The following is a 19,619-nucleotide window of genomic DNA, read 5'->3' as shown; positions in this document are numbered from 1 at the left end:
AAAGATAAAAGTGTTTAGGATATGTTAAAAGAGGATATATGAGAATGGAGACGAGGATGGTTTTTAGTTTTGGTGGGACTCCTAATTGAGTCACAAAGTTACTTGAGAGAGGAGTAGAGAGAGAGAGAAAGAACATAGGAGGGAGAATAGAATGGTGAGGAGAGAGACATGTGTTTTGTTGGGTTTTATTTTATTTTAATTATTTTTTATTATTTCTTTTAGTTTGTATTCAAAGGGAAGTATGTCATCTTTGTGAAGTGGGTTAATTGAGGAAAAAAAACTTGTTTTTGATCTTGTGAAAAGATTTTTAGGTTTGACTTAGTCACACATTTTGAGAGATCGTATATTCAATCACTATTTTATTAGTATTTTAATTTAATTATTTCTTTATTATCTTCCCTCCATCTGTTTTTACATCACTATGTTATAAGGAGATCTTATTTTCAAATAACACAATATATTTTAAAGTAAAATACAACAATCCCATTGGCAATACCGAAAACCATATTTCTTGGTTCATTTGACGATTGTTCCCTTCTTTTTGGTTCAAGTGTCCTTCATTTCGATTGTATAACTTCTAAAATGACTAGGTGTATTTTCATTTAGACTGGATTGGCTCCCAAGTAGGATTTAAACAATCAATCATCTTAAATAAGTATATAAGAGAAGCTGCCCATAATCAAGTGTACTTCAATTCGATTGGATTACTTCTAAAACTAGTGGATGTATTTTCTTTTAGATTGGATTTGCTTCCAAATGAGATTTAAGCAATCAATCATCATAAATAAGCACATGAGAGAAGCCACCAATTGGCTTAATTCGGTTCCTTTGTATCTTTTTCCGGTAGTTTAACCAGGAAGGGATGGCATACTTACTTTTTTTTTGATGTTCACCTAAGGATGGATCGCTTACCAATGGCAAAAATAGGGCTCAAGACATCATATTGTGGGGTTCCTCCACCCTGACCATATAATCCTAAGCCCATTTTCAGGCTCCTTCATATCACTAGACATGTTTTGACCATAGTTAGCAAGTCGGCGTTTAAAACACGACTTTTTAAAAAATACAGAGTTTTTTTTCAAAAACTTATAAAACTGGGACTTTTGTGAAAAGATCGGCAAAAATATGCGTTTTATTTTCACATAAACATTTAGAATGCGCCTTATTGAGTATAAATCTCAAAATAAATTTTTTTGAATTGTGCGATACTTTTAAGCTATCAGATTTGACCAACGTTTGACTACTTGGTCCGAGTGCCTTGACGAGCCGAGTTTTCCCGAGTTGGGTGTCCCACTCGAGGATATATTAAAAATATCAAAACATAAGATATTTATTTATAATATATATTTTTATGATTGTTTTGACCATAAATACTTATTTTTATTTTTTTCTATTTTTTTAGATTATTTCTAATATACCCTCAGTTACAAGTTTTTTTTTTTTAAAGGGAAATGTTTCTATAGTTCCCTACAACATAGAAGATCTATGCTTTTCCTATCGTTCAGCTGTCCAATTTTGATCAAGTGAGCTACTCACCATTTGATCTAAATCCGACGCCTCATAGTATTTTATTTTTAGTTTTTTTTATACAGATTGTATGAATATGAAATTTGGTGAGTGTCATCTTCTCATTGGCACACTTAAAAAAAATATTTAAAAGAAAAATTTGATAAGATGTAATAACCAAATACATCTTGAAAATTTCAGGAGAATTTTATTTTATATTTTTTGTAAGTGTGGGTTTAAGAGAGGATTGGATGCTCAAAAATTTGGTGTCAAAATAATTTGTAGAAAAATATTAAAAATAAAATCATGTAGAAATGTGACATTGTGATTGGGGCATATTAACCGTCAATCTAGAATCGACTATTGGATAAAGGGTAGTTTATGTTGTTCCTTTTATTTATTTATCGTATCTACCTCCTTGTAAAGTGAATGGCCTCTTGCAGTGTTTTAAAAATCGGCGAGTCAAACCGGACTCGCCCGGTTCGACTCGGTTCCATCATAAACCGGGAACCGCCCGGTTCTGGAGAGAACCGCCGGTTCCCATCAGGTTCAGCCGGTTCACGCACGTGCTCTCGTTCGTCCGTACGCGCTCACACGTGCGCACGTGCAAGGTTGCCTATTCATTGTATAGAATCGGACGGTGACGTCATGTCTCGGAATGTATGATGTTTCCAAGGGTAATTGGGATATTTGTCTTAAAAATAAAGGTAATTTTCGATATTATTGGACTGCAGTACCACATTCATATATAACCACGTGTTACCCCATGTACCGTTCGCTCACACGCTGTTGAAGAGCTCAACCTCACATCTTTTATAAACTTGGAAGTCGCTTGATATTTCCGATGTGGGACAATTCCCACTTGCCTTCAAGAGCATGCAAGCCATCGTCACACAAGCCATTAATTATTGCAAGCCATTATCCATATGTGTAGCGTTTTAATTAAGCGTGTCAAATTAATAGCACTAATAAACGGCTATATAAAATTAAAAAATAAATTAATAGCACTCATTAATTTAGTGTGCCAAATTAAAAAATAGCCATATAAATTTTTTTGATGTTTATTAGTAAAATAGTTTTTTCGATGGGTTTTATTACAATATTTTATTTTTATTTTTATTTTTTTGTAGCTATTGTGCATATTGCCGATAGGATTTTTTTTTGAATTTTGGCATCTTTATTTTTTATTTTTTTGGGTAAAGTTATTTTGAATCTTTTAATATAATTACATTAGAATTTATTGGTGGTTTTATTTTTAATTTTAGTCATATGATATGGAAGCCTCTTCTAATAATTTTTTAATCACTTTTCAATTAGATAATATTCTAAAATATTTTTAATTTGTTATTATTTGTCTAATAAAATAATTATAAAATGTAAACTAATAATTATAATTTCAGTATATAATATTATAATTAGTTAAGTTGTAATAATTTTGGATTATAGTTAGTTAGGTTGTAATAATTTAGGTTTTTTTAGCGGATTAGGGTTTTTCGCCAAAACAAGATTTTAATGGCCATTCTTTCATTGATTAGTCTACACTTTATAATAGTCCATGTATAATTATATATTTTATCTATGATAATTCTATGATTTTTTTTTATGTGATGCAAATTTAATATTTAATTTAAGTTTATACAGGGAAAGAGCATCTCAATATATACAAATTGATGAGAAAAATGAAAGTTAATAATATAGTACCCTCATTTCTTATTGGATTCTTAAAAAACAACATTTATAATAAATTTTTCTTCGGATTTTTTTGAATCTTTAATCCGACCGATTCAGCCGATTCTCGATCCGGATCGCCGATTCGCCCATCCGGATCGATTTTTGAGATGCCAGATCCGGGTCACCGATCGGCTTTTTAAACCATTGGTCTCTTGTATTAGAAAATTCCTAATATCCGTTTTGCCATTTTAAATGTGGTGGTAACTTTGCGGGCACTCTCACCCAGACTCCCACTGTCCTCTACCGCCTTGTGCAAATAAAAAAGCGAAAGGGAACCAATACCTGATTAAGATTCAAGAAGAAGTTTGGTATATAAACTGCCTCTTCACACTCTTTGGGTGCTCAGCTTTGAGCGTAGAGGAGCTCTACGTAAAATTCTTAGGTTTCTCAGAGTTAATTTTAATGGCGGGGATCAAGCATACGGCTCCACTAGTAGAGGAACCAGACGGCAAAAGACTTAGGCATTCTACTGACTCTGAGCCCCAGAAAAGAACCACAAAACAATGTGTGGTGCTCAACCCCGCAGACTGTAACCTAGGTATGAGGCTGAACAATTGTGTTTTTTGGAGGAGTTGTTTTAATTTCTTACACAGTTTTGCAAATTTATGGTTTATGAGAATGCATTTCATTTTTCATGCGGTTGCTTATGTAGCTTTGCGTTTTTTCTTTTTGGGTTTTGGTTCTTTGATTACTTCTGCATTTATCTCGTATTAAATCGAATTAAATCTGTATTTAATCGAATTAAATCTGTATTTAATCAATTGTAAATAGATGTTTGATATGCCGAATATCTGGTGAATGATGAATCAGCTGGGCATGTGTTCTCTAATAGGTGTTTATTCTTTTTCATTCTCTGCTCTGGTTTCGGTATATTTTTATGTTGGTTTCTGCTGGAATCGGTCCTGGACATGGTTCTGGGCTTAATGAGTACTTCTGTTTTTCATAACTATATATTTTGATGTCAAAACACATAGGTGCAGATTATGCGGAATAGTTGAACATGGTTTCTAAATACGTTCAGTTGCTATTCACAAGGGCTTCAGTTGGAGTAGGAGTTCCTGAACACTGCATATTTGTGATAATACACGGTTCCGCCCCCATAAACCAACCAGATTATAGGCCCTTAGGCCAATTCGCTGGCGAAAATAGGCTTCTTGTTTATTTCGCAGATGAACTGCTTACAGGCAGTTCATGGGCCACGAAATTGCAACAGGCCCATTAAAAAAGCGAAATTGTTCAAGTTGAAATTATGCCAATTCTGAAGTTAACTGAGATAGCCATTGACAAGACCCACAAGTGGAGTCCATAGGTGCAAGTAAAGGGCCTGTCAATGATTTCTATGAGAATTAAGGGGGAAATGACTATTAGTTCTGCCATAATAAACAGTGTTCTGAACAGGGGGAAGTTGTGCCTGGATGGCTCATAAATGAGGTGCCCCAAACAGAGTGGAAGGGTGGTTGGGCTTGGGTTCATTCCTATATATATATATATATATATATATATATATATATATATATATATATATATATATATATATATATATATATATATATGTTAGACATTTTTAAGAATTTTTTTAGATTTTTAGAATTTTAGTGTGTTTCGTGTGCCTTTGTTGTGCATGCGTTCGTGAGTTTGAACCTTGATTCCTGAAATGAAACTTGAATATTGAGATTCTAGTGGATTGAAACTTGTGGAAAACTAATAAAACAACAATCACTGAAATATTGACTATTGAAATGAACATATATGTCAACTCCCAGCAATCATGCCTTAACTGGCAAATATTTTGGTAAGTGTATCAAAAAGCACTAGGTGGGTCCTAGGCAGCTTGGGGGGTCCAGGCCGCCCAGCATCTAGGCGGGTGCCAGTTGAAATTTGAAGAAAAGTAAAAACCATACCAAATTACCAATATAATACCATATGCCAAGTTGAAATAGAAAAAAGATAGTATTGAGAAGAGAATTTTGATAATCCATATTGTTAAAATAGTAAACTGTAAAACCATACAAGTGTAGGTAGGATATAAAAGTCAAGGATATAAAAGTCAACACTCAACACAACAGAAATTTGGAAAATATACAGTATAACAAAGTCAACACTCATGACTCAACACAACAGTCAACAAACTCAACACTCAACACTCAGCACCGAGAGGCAAGAGTATTTAGCTGTTGTCATCATCCTCAGAAGGAATATCAATAGGGCAAGCCTTATCATATGCATCAGAGTCGAGGCCATCATCATCAGAGTCATCTCCCTCTTCAATATAACGCTCGTCCTCCTATGTTTCTTCATAATCTACCTCTTCCTCCTCCTCTTCTTCTACCTTCCTCTTACTAGTCTGTGCAGATGAGGTCCTAGGAGTTTTGGCTACTCTACTCTTTTCTTTGTGCTTCTCTGAACTCAAACACTGTATAATTTGCTCTTTGATAGCCTCAAGAACATTTTTACAAGGGCAACATCCCCCTTAATACCGGCAAGGTGTTTTTTAAACTAGTAAATGCCCCCATTAGTATCATTTCCATAATAATTACATTTAATACAATTTTTATCACTTAGATTCGGGTTATAACTATACTTCCAACCCAGATCACCACTCCATCTAGAATCTGGAGAAGATACTTCCATAGAACAAGGTTTATTTTCATCATTTTCTGGTTCTTCAAAATTCAGAAGATATCTAATCTCATCTCGAACTGCTTCAGGTACCGTTGTACAAGAAGCAACATTACCTATAACACCAGCAAGGTGTTTTTTGAATCGGCTAATATCCCCATTGGTATCATTTTCACAAAAATTACACCTTATACAATTTTTATCATTTGGTTTTGGGTTGTACCCATACTTCTAACCCGGATCACTTTTCCTAGGAGTAGCAGAAATAGATCTATGACAAGGATTTTGTTCTTGTTTTTGTTTTACATAACTTATAAATTGCTTAATCTCCTCTCTGATAGCTTCAAGAACATTTTTACAAGGAGCAACATCCTCCTTGATACCGACAAGATGTTTTTTAAACCGATTTATGCCTCTTTTTATATTTTTTTCACAAAAATTGCATTTAATTCAATTTTTGTCATTTGGATTCGGGTTGTATCCATATTTCCAACCCGTATCTCCACTCCGACTAACTCCTGAAGAAGACATCTCAAAATAAAACAAGCAATTGAAAAAATGCGCTTACTTTGGTTGCTTGAACTCCAAACTTTGAGAAACACTTCGATGATTCGATCCAATGAAATGTAGTTTTTTGGATGTTTCTTTCTCTCTAAAAGGGTTTCTTGTGGGTTTAGGTTTCAAATGAACCTAAAACCCATCTTTCTAAACTTTTATATCTTTAAAAAAAAAAAAAAAACTTTTCCGCCTTTGGGTGGGGCGCAAGCTCTAGGCGACTGCTTAAGCGGGTTCTGTACCGCCTAGGCGGTCGCCCAAGGACCACCGCCCAGTTTGGCTGCCTAGGCTTGGGCGATGTGCCCAGGCCTTCTAGACCGCCTAGGCGTTGGGCGGTCTGTTTTTTTGAACAATGATTTTGGTCCATTACTGACACTAAATATCTCATACAAAAACCAAAACCAACATCAGTTGTACCCACCCCCCCCTCCCTCTCTCTCTCTCTCTCTCTCTCTCTCTCTCTCAATTCTGTTTTCTCTTTGTAACTTGGTTGTTGGTCTCTCTCTGAATTCTGTTTTCTCTTTGTAACTTGGTTGTTGGTTGACTTTTGGTGTTGTCGAGGCTCCCTATTTTATAAAGAACAATAAGAAACTGGCTACTATCTGCTTTTTCATATCTTGAGAATAGGTTTTCCATAATCCTATTTTAACTAAAGCAGTTCTACTCAGTGGGAAGCATACTACCTCATAGTTGCGCTATTAAACCATGCCTTGTAGCCAATACTTTCGTTGCTACTACTAAATTGCCTACTCCAAGTCCAACAATATAAATGTTGAACATGCCATGTTCTCGATAATCCTTCGTAATTAAATTAAAGTGCTTAAAAGAAGAAGAAAGTGTTAAATTTATGTGAGGTGCATCTGAGAAATGTAGAGGTGGGCATCCACCTTTCAATTCTCAAGACAAACAGTAGCGATGAACTGTGATGTGTGTATGAATCGGTGAAAAACATTCAGGGAAAGTGCAATTGATCTCCACTGTACATCTTATAATTAGAGAATGGATGTTCGACTGAAACTGATGCTGTGTATGCTATACCTGACAATAGATATAGAAGTTCTATAAAAAATTTGTATCCTTGCTGGAGATTGCTTAAATACTTGGGGCCTACATGAGAGCTTGGAAATTCCATTTCCTGGTCTTAATTTCAAAGAATATTATTTAGTGCACAAACTTGCAGGTGCAAATAGAGGTAGAGAATGATGCAAACTATTCATTCCCTTGTAAAGTTTTTCCACTTTCATCTAGTATGGAGTTGGTTTTAATTTCTTTATTGTGTTCTTGCTTTCTTGGTTGTATGATTTTCTCCCATTTCCTTTGAAACCTGATTCTATAGCTGCAGTTTTGCTGTCTACACTTGTTAGTTTCTTCCTACTAAGCAGATGATTATCATAACTGCAAAGAAAAATATGCTAATGGAATGACTTTAGAGCAAAACATTATTGTTCTCATGAACTTCTTTTCGTGTTATGTTATGCACTGGTTTTTACTTGCTTACCACTGATTTTTTTCCCCTTAATTTATGATATTAGTACTTATAGTTTTGTTTCCTGGGAATTTTTATTCTATAATTTATTTAACTTTTTTTTTTTGTGTGTGTGTGTTTTATTCATTCCTGTGATTGAAGGGGTCCAGAGTAGGGTAGGGTTTACTGTATTCCTACTATGATTTACTCATGGCCCATTGGAATTATCACCAACTCTTGCAATTGCACAGTGATCAAGAGGGACCCACCAGTAAAAGACTTAATTATAGTATCCTTTCGTTTGAAGGGGTGTGTGTTGCAACTAATTCTTGATTTTATCTTGTAGCAGATTTTAGTGTAGAAGGTGATGGTCTTCAAGGTCATGCACTTCATGAACAAGGTTTTGCATACTGTTGGTCTGGTGCTCGTGCCAATGTTGGAATAACTCGGGGGAGATACTGCTTTGGATGCAAAATCATTTCGGAGCAGCCAGTTGAGATGCAAGATACGTCCACTGATCAGCAACATGTAGCCCGTGTTGGAATTTCAAGAGGGGATGACGAAGTGGGGAATCTTGGAGAAAGTGGTCACAGTTTTGGGTTTGGTGGTACAGGAAAATTTTCAACTGCTGGAAAGTTTATAGATTTTGGTAAGAAGTTTGGTGTTGGTGATACAGTTGTATGTGCTGTGGATCTAGAGAGCAAACCATTAGCTTCAGTTGGTTTTTCGATGAATGGAAAATGGTTGGGTATTGCCAGGCTGTTTGATGCTGGTCCTAAGGGTCTGGGTGTTATTATGTCTTCATTGAGAAGGATAGCTTGGGGATCAGCATTGTTTCCTCATGTTTTGTTGAAGAATGTTGTTGTTCAATTGCAGTTCAGTATTGAAGATGGACTGGTCCCTGAAGAAGGTTACAAGCCTTGGGATTTGGCACTTCAGGATGGTAATGCAATAATGGGTCCTGTTTTCTCTAATCCCAAGGATTGTGAGGTATTGATGATGGTGGGTTTACCTGCTTCTGGAAAAACTACATGGGCAGAAAAATGGGTCAAGAAACATCCTGAGAAACGTTATGTTGTCCTCGGTACAAATCTGGCACTGGATCAAATGAAGGCATGTGATTCCATTTTGATTGCCTTTGAGGCTAACCAGGGTCTTTGTCTTATATTTTGTTAATTGCTAACTTATTGCGGAAGGAAAATGAAAAAAATATCAAAGCACTTCCGATAATACCTGTATGAATCATGTAGGTGTTCCAGATGCTTTGAATCTGCAAACAGTGGATGGAACGGCCATTTTATTTCTACCTTCAGGTATTTACTAAAATATCCTCACGGTATAATTGTCATCAGAAATGAATGGCTACTCCAGTCACTACTAGGAGATTCCGAATTTCTGGACAACTTCTATATTCAGGTGTTCCAGGTACTGATTTGATAATTTCCCATTGTGTATTATTGCGATTTTGAATTTTCTCTTTTGTGTCATATCATGGATGATGCGTGCTTTCTTCAGGTACCAGGGTTACTGCGTAAACAAAATTATGGGGAGCGTTTTGAACGCTTGATGGATCAAGCAACTGGAATATTCAATACAGTGTTGGCCAGGGCTGCTAAGACGCCTCGCAATTACATTCTTGATCAAACAAATGTCTACAAGAGTGCTCGTAAACGTAAACTGAAAGCTTTCATGAACTATCGGAAGGTAGTTCTGGAAATTCGATTATCTACCTTATCCCAGACCCTTTTTTATTCTTTTGTTACTTGTCATTTTTAAATTTCCTTTATCGTTACAGTACTAAGCAATGACATATCATAGAGTGGACTACTTTTTCTTAATTTCTTGGAACCAGATTGCAGTTATTGTATTCCCTACAGCAGATGAGCTAAAGTTCCGTGCTGACAAACGATTCAAAGAAATGGGGAAGGAAGTGCCTGCGGATGCAGTGAACGACATGTTAGGTACATCCCTTACAGAATGGTACTATTAATTATTTTTGATGGTTAATTTTTTTTCATGTTACTTCTTGATATGGAAATCTACTATCCAGTTTCTTTATTAGTTCTTATTTGTGTTCTCTTTTACTTTTTTTTCTTATTTCAGATAATTATTGGTCTATTGGATTGTTTAAGATGTTGCTAACTCTAGATTTGTTTCAGCTAACTATGTTTTACCCATGAGCAACGACATGCCTGGTTCAGATGAGTTCTTTGATGAGGTAATCTTGTTGGGTTTTAATGTGTTAACATGATTGTTTTGCTTGCTATAATTTTATGATAACAAGTTTATCCATTCTGAAGGTTATATTTTCGGAACTGAATAGAGGAGATGCTCAAAGAATTTTGGACGAAATGAAGCGTGAAGTGCGTTACAATGCCAATTCACTGGCAAAGAGCAACATATCTCCTTATTCTCATGAAAGTTCAATCCAGTCACACAGTTCTTTTATGGGATCTGTAACAGGTGTCTTTCTGTTTGCATGGTTTGTTTCCTGTGATGTCAAGTAGTCCTTTTATCTACACAGATAATTCTCTTATGCAGATGGCCTGTGTTTCAGGAACTGGTCAGAGGCAAAATTTTCATTCACCTCTCTCATATGCAAGTGAATTTCGGAGCCCCCAACAGGTAATTGAAAATTTGGAACTTTTTTTTGCGGGTTCCAACTAGAAATTCAAATTCACGTGACTTGCATTCATTACTTACTTTATGTAACTAGAATTTAAGTTTGCTTCCATGTTAATGAGGTGCTAGTGATCTTAAAAATTCTGATACTGTTAGGTTGTATGTTGAGTTGATTGTTCCAGTCTTGTGCAGCACTTATGGAATATGTTATTCATCTGGTTATTCACTCATGGACCTGTTTGTACTAGTTGGTGATTGATATTTGAAGGTCTTGTTGATTATTATTATTATTTTTGAATGGGGTGCTTTTATTATAATGATAATAGATGCATGGTAAAATAAAAAGATGGGGGAAATCTACATGTCGGGTGCTTGATACATGAATTGGAAGTCTAGGGCTATGCATTCCCATGGGTACAAAAACGGTATGGTAACACCAAGGGCAAGGAAAGGCAGGTAAGTAGGTGTTGAGGTGGAGGTGAGTTGTGCGAAGCTAGTGGGTGTAACCTTCGTCAGCAACAGGGGTATGGTGAGACTACCCAATATGGTGTGTCCGTCAGCAGCCCCCTCTGCGAGCAACGTGGTTGACCGCCAGATGGACATGCTGGTATACCTCGGATGTTCTTGTATATATAGAATATAAAGTTAAATAGGTCCACTCTAATATTCTGTTCTAATCTTATTCTAACTTCCCACTTCCCCTTGCCTCGCCCAATGTCCCCCACGCCCTCCTCTTTTCTTCTGCAGCTTTCTCTTCCCCTTTGATATATTTTTTAGTTTGCATGACTTAGGTCCGCATTCTACTTCAAGAACATTTCCGATGGTACTGTTGCTTTTTGGCATATTGCAGTACACCTAAGGTTCTCTTACAACTGCATACTTTATCCTTAGGTTCAATGACATCCAAATCATACTGACTGCCATGCCATCCGTTTTATGGTATATGCTCTCTTGGAGCTCTATTCTCTTACATGCTGCATTTGTGTACACAAAAATCTAGTTGCTGGCTTGCATTGTCTTATGATTAGCAGGTGCATAGATACATTGAAAGATAATGGAATTGTAGAAAGTTACTTAAGTGGGAGGGACATTTGTGGGCACAGTCAGGAGGGGGTTTTTACCTTTGCCTTTGCCATCTTTCTGTGTTCTGCAATCGTTTTGAAGTTCATCATGACTCCAAGGTTCTAATACCCTGAAGTGGGGCACATAATGTGTTGTCTGATCTTTCACCAACATAACTTCTTCACTTGGTTCAAAATTATTTCCACTTGGTTGTAGTTCTATTCGTGCTGAGAATATGATCTTAACTCAAAGCAGAAGGTTTATGCTTTCTTTATATCAGGTGGATTTAGAAATGGAGATATCTATTTCTTTGGTGAGTTGGAATACAACTTTTTAAAATGCAAATGCAATGGATTTCCTCACATGATGGAAGTTCCTGCTACATTTCACATATGTTTAATTTGATGTTAACAACTTTCTTGAAGAAATGGAAACTAAGAGGCTAACAATAAGTAAATGCTTGCTCCCTGTGCCCAATGCTTCTGGAAGAGAAGCTATCTTATCGATAATTGCTTTTTTATGAATGATTTTAGAGATATTGTGTACTTAGAGATTGTTAAAAAAAAGTCCTGCAAAGGATTCTGATATCCTCAGTTAATATGGTTTAGCAGAAACGAAATTGATCTATCTTTCTTTCTAATCAGAATGGTGTGACAGTTGCTTTACTTCCCAATATTTTAAAAAATAAAATAAAATTGCTTTACTTTCCCGCTATTTCTTATCTAACTATATTCTCTAGGAGACCAATTCCATTGTCCAATGTGAGTCCTGCAAAGGATTCTGATTATCAGTTGATATGGTTTAGGAGAAACAAAATTAATATATCTTTTGTTTTAGTAAAAATGCTCTGATAGTTGCTTTACTTACAGCGATTTCTCACCTAACCATTTTCTCTACAAGGCCAATTTCATTGTCCAATGTGATCTCTATTGTGCATTCGTGCCATTCCATCATACTGCTAATTGATGATAAACAAGAGAGCTGGTTACCATGAGAAGTGGGTATCACCATGGAAGCCATGGCCCGGAAAATACCAAGTTTATGCTACTCTATTGTGATACCTTATACTTCGTGGAATTCACCTCATACGAATCTCTCAGCTTGGAAACCATCTTTTAACCTAGAAAGATCCATGAATGTCCAATAAACAAGAATCTCATATCTTGTACATTGTACCTCGTGCCTATTGAAAACCACAAAAGACCTTACCAATGCCCCAGTCTCAGATTTAAACCAAGAGAAGCCCATGAATACTCAACAAACCAGTACTTTAGGGTCTAGGCCCTTTATTATAGACTAACCAATGGGTTCCGCTGCCTGAACTATATTCTAGTCCATGACCAGAGGACCTGGCCTGGCCTGGCCCCCAATATAGCCCATGACTGGACCTTTCATCAACATCAAGTTAACTTTAAAAACCCTAAAACAAGGCCAGCCTACTAAAATCTCCAGACTCATAACCAAAATGAACCAGGCCCTTTATTTTCTTTTGACGAACAACCTAGGAGGAGATTGGAACGAGATTAACCAAAAAAGGGGTGATAGCTTCCTGAAAGTTGGGTTATCACCATTTTAGTCGATCATTCCATGTATGGGGAATGTGAAACACTCGTAGATCAGCTCTGATTGGACGATTTACACCCATTGATCAGACCTTAGGGTTATTGCTGTTTGGGCAACTGATGTATGGCGTTCTTCACACAAATTTCTTGCAGGCTCTAGGAAACATCTGGATCCTCTGCAATTTCTTGTAGCTGCTCAATGGACGAAATTTTCAATCTCAAAATTTTCAATATTAAATGCTTTTGAGGCCCTAACTAATTTGATTGATGACCCAGATTCATGGATCTTTTCACAACAAGGCACACTGATTAACAAATAGATGGCAAATAAAGCTTGTGGATCAAATAGTATGGTATGGATTCCAGCATCCATTAAACCCTATCTCAGCCTACTCAACGAAAGACTGGATGGCAAATAAACCCTAGCCAATCCCGCCGAAACACCTCAACAGGACACGGATAAAAACTTATGCATTAGTGCCCAAATCATACCTGATAGACTAGCCTCATCCAATGCCCTTATATCGTATCACTAAAACCAAAACCAGTATCAGACCTTTCACCTTCCATCTTTCTGCCAAGCTCCCAAACTGTTCCGAACTGAAAACAATCCTGTACCCTGATCAATATACTCTCTCGTTTCAGTAGATTAAGAAGACAAACCAACCAAGACACGGGCTTCTGCCAAATGACCAAAAAAGCCCCAACCTTCAATCACAGCAATGGCTCGGTCCCCCTTGCAAGAACCACAATCAGTGGCTCTTCGACTTTGGAAAACATCAAGCCGCCAAAAAATGATAATACATCAGATTGGAGAAAATTGAATTCACAGATAGTTCCATAAGTTGTTATATTTATCCTCCACAGATAGTTCTATTAGTTGTTATAGTTATCCCTCCCCAATTGTTGAAAATTGAATACCATGTGGTGCACGGTCGAAATGGGCTACATAATGCTTGATCAGACTAGAACACTAGGCGACCACAGTTCCAGGTAAAGATTAATCAATCTCCTATGCAGCAAAACTGGCAACCCCTCCTACATACTCGAGTAGTACTTAATCCTCTAGAAACTTTGGCCCACCAACCTGTGTGTTAAACTGCACCATCCCTAGGATCCAAAATGTAACGCCTTCACCCCTTTATCCCTCCTCATTCAAATCCAGCAGATGGGCCAGCTTTTACGAAGCAGATGACTCCATAGAATCAGACTTTGCATTATGTCTGCGGGATTTAATACTGAGCTGCTGGAAGAAAGAATTGCCAGGTCTGAGGATCAGATACCAGGGTTAGGGCCCATGGGCCTTGCATATGATGCCAGCTTGGATGACACTAATCGACGTATTCAGGCAAACAACAGTTTTTCATTCAATCAGACTTTGCATTATGTCTGGGGGATTTAATACCCAGCTGCTGGAAGAAAGAATTGCAGATCTCAGGATCAGATACCAGCTATGTTAGGCCTTTCATACGATGCCAGCTTGGATGACACTATCGATATTTTCAGGCAAAACAACAATGAGAGCAAGAATATGAAAAGATGATAAAGAGGCAAGAGGGAGTGGAAGAAAATGGTGTTTGAAATTAACTATGATAGATTGAAAACCCAAGCTCGTGCCTGAGTTTCAGCTTTGGCGTGCCTGAGTTTCGACAGCTTTGGCATGCAATAGACATAACCAAGTTTTGCAATTAAACTTCTATCTTGGAATTTAAGAGGATCACATACCTCTTCCAAAATAAGGGTCATTCAAAAACTTGCCCAAAGTTATGATGACCCTGATGTGTTGGTTATTATTGAAAGAAAAAAGAAGCCTAGTTTAGGCAAGATTAGATCAGTCTGGAGCGGAGGACCCATTTACTGGAATATTGGATGGTATTGAGGGGCTGTTGGTGCCTCAGCAGGGATATGGGTCACTGGGGACCATTGTAGCTTAGTACAAGAAGATTTACTTGGTACAAATTTTACTATTTCCACCATCGTCAGAGGTCATCCAGCGACTTCATATGGCTTTTTACCCTTTACAGCTGTATATGGACCCAATAGACCTATCTTTATGGGTGGAACTAGATACGTTGTGGATTTAATGCTCGCTTGATGTCTGGGCAAGTGTCACTCTGTTATTCTTATAGAACCTTTGGGGACAAATTACCGCTGGCACAGAAGGGTGGATTCATCGACTTCCCTCGTAATGGGGCACATTTTGCATGATTGAACAATTGTCAAAAACCCATACTAGAGGTTCTTGGTATTTAATGAGTTGGAAACTCAATATCCCTTGATCAAGAGCCTTACCCCAGCCAATGACCATATTCCTATTTTGCTGAACACTGCTTCGACCATTGGAGGCCCCAAGCCATTCCATTTTGATCTCATGTGGTTGGAAGAAAAAGCCTTCCCAAGTTGATTCAAGAGGGGTGGTCTTTTTTCTGTTACGGGGTGGGCATGCCTCAAGCTATTTCCAAAGATGATGAAAGACGAGTTCAAAGCCTCGGATCATCAAAGCTTTTGGCTATATTGAATCCAAGAAGGATGAATGAATTACATATGGAAATCTGAGAGGTTGATTTGCTAGAAGAAAACAGGATCTGAGTTGAAGAGAAACAAGCCATTAAAATTAGAGCATTGCCGAATATCAATTACTCCTAAAAGAAGAGAAAATATTTTGGTTACAAACGTAAGGAAAATAGAAAAAAGAAGGCGACCTGAACATGGAGTTCTTACATGAAACAACAAGTAGTTGAAGGTGAAATAACTCCATCCACTGTATTTCAGTCTAATGCAAATTTTATGAAGGAGTTGAATGAGGTTGAGCAAGCAATAGTAGCTTCTTCAAGGACCTATTCTCCTCTAGAAGGCTATGGAGACCTAAGTCAGATGGTGTGGGTTTCAATTGGATCTCAGGAACACAGGAAGCCTTGCTTTGAACTGGAAGAGAGAAAAATGCGGTGTTTGCATTGACAAGTGATAAGGACAATACAGATTCCCTATGGCATTTTTTCAAGATTTTTGGGATCTATGTGAGATGAAGCGGGTCAGCTGGTTGCTGAATCCTATTTTGGAGAAGCCATACATAGGGGAAGGAATCCGACATTTATCAATCTAATTCCAAAATTTGATGGGGCTCAAGATATTAATAACTTCAGACCCATAAACCTCATCAACAGCTCTTTGCAAGCTCATTGAAAAAATCTTAGCAACTAGATTGGAGAAGGTGCCAGGCAGTATCATATCTCCAACATTTGCTCGTGGCCGAGTTTTTTTCTTTATTTTTGTTGTTGTGTGGGGGGAGATAGATCTTGGATGGAGCTCTACTAGTTCTTGAATTCATACACGGAAGACACAAAGCGAAAAAGAATGAGCATAATATGTTGGGTAGACTTAGAGGAGGCTTGTGATCAATGGATAGGAGTATCCTATCAAAACTAAGTGACCATGGGGTTTGGAAAAAATTGATGGATCAGAGCAATCCACATCGATGACAAAACCTTTGATCTCAAAGTATTCGACAAGATGATTCCCTGTTCTCCTTTTTGTTTGCAATATTTGCAGAGATTTTCACTAAAACTTGAAGGAATGTATACGAACAAAATATACTGCAAGGGTTTTAGGGAATTCCTGGGGAGTCTATTATTCCCCACCTATAGTATGCTGATGACTGGCTGATATTCCATGAACTGACAATTCAACAGGAAAGATGCAGTATGGTTGTTTTTGAACTGCGTTGGGTGGGCTTTATTTTTATTTTTTTATTTTTTATTTTTTTGAGGTAAGGGCTTTGAGTAATATGCAGAAACCAAAACTTTGGGTATAGGCAGAGAGGTGATCTTAGGCTTAGCATAGAGAATTGGTATGGATACCCTGTCAAATAAATATCTTGGGTTGCACCTGTACATCGGCAAACTCAGAAAAGTTTTATGGGACAGGATGGTTGAGACATTCGATTAGAAACTTGCGAGTTGGAACCACAGCTACATGTCTCTTGGGGGGGAAGAATCACACTAATCAAATCTACTATTTCGGACCCCTCAGTGTGCTGTCACTTTTTAATATGCCAATATCCATTCTTGACAAGATCGAGTGGCTTTAAAGATTTCCTATGGAGATCTTCTTCCAAACCTCACAAGCTCCACCTGACTAGATGGGAATCTGTATGCACACAAACGAAAGCAGGTGGACTTGGAATACTAGAATTGAAGGAATTTAATATGGGCCTCCTTGGGAAATGGCTGTGGAGGTTCACATAGAGAGAACCAGTTATGGAAGCAAATTATTGAACTCAATTATGGTCTACAAATGAATGGTACGTTAAAATGCTGTGATACGGAAATTTTATGTCAGGACAAATTCTCCAAACTCACGAGATTTAGCTTGGGTGAGGTTAACAATGTTTGCTTCTTGAAAGATTTATGGTCCAGACCAAATACTTTGGGGGATCGTTTGAGTTCCTTGGCTGCTGGTGCTAATGACTCTTAGCGCCTTTGTTTCTGAATGCTCACCAAAAGGAACAACCAGACACTGGGTGCCCCAAGTTTAGATGAAAACTGAGAAGTCATGAGATGAGGAATATTTATTGTTGATCGACTGTTTACAATCAGTCTGCATACCTTAAAACACAGAAAATGAGCTTCACAGATAGTAAGGCATCTTCTCTATTACATTTTTTTTGACAGGATCCTAGTGTAGGGAATCTCATAGAGGGTCTGTTCAATTCCAGCCCTACTAGTGCTCTGGTGTTCCTGGGGCTGGCCTCAATGGTGAACACCTCCAGCATAGGGGAATCCAAATTCCAATTCTGTGCATTATGCACAAAGACTGAGAAGGAAGTGTTAGCCACATGCTGTTACATTATGGTATGGCAACAGAAATTTTGTCTTTCTTCCTCGAACTTTGGCTTCTCATGGATTTGGCCCGTGTCAGTAGAAGGCCCGCTGCTATAGTGGTTTACCATGCCGATGCCACTCAAAAAGGATTTTGATCTTATGGAGCCTTCTTATTGATGCAATTCTGTAGCCTTTATGGGGAGAAGAAACAGTAGAATCTTTTAACGCTCTGCTTACGGGCATGCAAGAAATTGGGTTCTGAGTCGAATGAAGAATGGGTCTTCATTTGAACTTGATCTGAACGTATGAATTAAGAAGTTCATTTTAATTTACTCAGGTCCTGCTGGCTGCTGAGTCGAATGAAGCAGAGGTCAAAGCTCTGCTTACAGGCATCAGGCAAATACTGCTATAATGGTGATCTGTGGTTAGCGAAGGGAACTCCATGAACATAATTGCTTTGGCTACAAAATAATCAAAACATCCATGGATACTTGTAAACATCTTCAATGAAGTGTTGAGATGTGCTGACAGGATGTATTTAGACATATTTACAGGATGCAAATTCTTTTTCTAATTCCCTTGCCAGAGAAGGGTCCAAGGAAATTCTCTCACGTTCCCTAACTGATTTTGTGCCTTCTTTGTTTTCAGCCATTTTAACAACTAAATTTTGTCAATGGGCACAATTTATGAACAAATAATCTTGTTGATTATTCAGAAAAATTGTTGAATAGTGTTTCGTTCTGCATCTAATGGGTCTTAACAATTTTCATTTATAAGTTCAACTTGCTGTTTTCGAACTTAACTAGAAACTACTCTTCTAAAGCTCCCTTCTCACCATGTCCCAAGTTAACGTGCTTGTGTTTTTGATGTTTCAGGTGGGAACTGCATTTTCTGCTCTCCTAACCAATTCAGGTGCGGATTTTTCTCCTACAGGTTACCAATCAGGCATGATTGATTCTTATGGAACGCAAGAAATTGGGCTCAGATCAGGTTCTGCTTATTCATATGGGCGACCAGATGATTATCCTGGAGGGTTCAGACCCATGTTGTCTGATCTAAACCGTCCACCCCGAAGGGACAATCCTCATGGAAGCTATGGTAGATATGATCCACAAATTAGTACCGACTTGGAGAGACCCATTAGTTCCTTTCCTACAAGTCCTCAAAGTCATTCTGGAGACCCTAGGTTATTTCTATGTAGCTTGCAGGATGCAAGGGAAACTGGGTATCAGAAGCCATATGGTGGTTTTGGAGGTCCTCCCTCTTCATATTCAGGTATTAACTTCCTGCTCTTCCCTTTGTTTCATCTTTCCTCTCGTATGGAAGCATGTTTATAAATATTTGAAAGCCTAGAGTCAGAACTTGGAGTCACAAATTGGATGCGTGCAATATTTCTGAGTAAAAGACTACAATATATTAGAAATATAGATCTATGCAATTGGTATGCATTGTGTCTGTGGGTTTTCTTATTGGTCAAACGGATCAAAATATAATAGGTGACATTTAGAAGTGGTTATGATCTATATGTTTAATTAAAACCCCTTTCCAAGGTAGTTCGCATATAATTTTGAAGGACATTTTTGTGCAGTTAAAAGTGAAATTGAATCCCCCGATTTTGTGGCCAGTTTTTGCCTCTCTGCTCACCATCATCTCCTCTCTCTCTAGCCACCTCATATC

At 37.6% G+C, this 19,619-nt stretch overlaps 1 protein-coding gene across 4 annotated transcripts in view; it reads left to right on the top strand.

Moving 5' to 3' along the window:
* The first annotated feature begins 3,577 nt into the window (after positions 1-3,577).
* Positions 3,578-19,619, top strand: part of LOC18431631 (uncharacterized) — a 28,192-nt gene continuing 12,150 nt past the window's right edge. For 2 of the 4 annotated variants that reach the window (XM_088858426.1, XM_088858424.1), the window contains exons 1-9: positions 3,578-3,775; positions 8,226-8,989; positions 9,127-9,301; positions 9,392-9,580; positions 9,729-9,837; positions 10,036-10,094; positions 10,177-10,339; positions 10,434-10,501; positions 18,818-19,217. In XM_088858426.1, coding sequence (XP_088714552.1) covers positions 9,443-9,580; positions 9,729-9,837; positions 10,036-10,094; positions 10,177-10,339; positions 10,434-10,501; positions 18,818-19,217 — 937 coding nt within the window. In that variant the 5' untranslated portion in view covers positions 3,578-3,775; positions 8,226-8,989; positions 9,127-9,301; positions 9,392-9,442. The remainder of the gene's footprint in view (positions 3,776-8,225; positions 8,990-9,126; positions 9,302-9,391; positions 9,581-9,728; positions 9,838-10,035; positions 10,095-10,176; positions 10,340-10,433; positions 10,502-18,817; positions 19,218-19,619) is intronic. The other 2 variants (XM_088858423.1, XM_020665595.2) reach the window with 1 other exon arrangement.

Source organism: Amborella trichopoda, chromosome 2 (assembly GCF_054954075.1).
Source record: "Amborella trichopoda isolate Santa Cruz 75 chromosome 2, AtrichopodaSantaCruz75HAP2 v2.0, whole genome shotgun sequence".
Lineage (NCBI taxonomy): Eukaryota > Viridiplantae > Streptophyta > Magnoliopsida > Amborellales > Amborellaceae > Amborella > Amborella trichopoda.
Note: the sequence above shows the minus strand (reverse complement) of the source record. Positions and strands in the feature narration are given on the sequence as shown.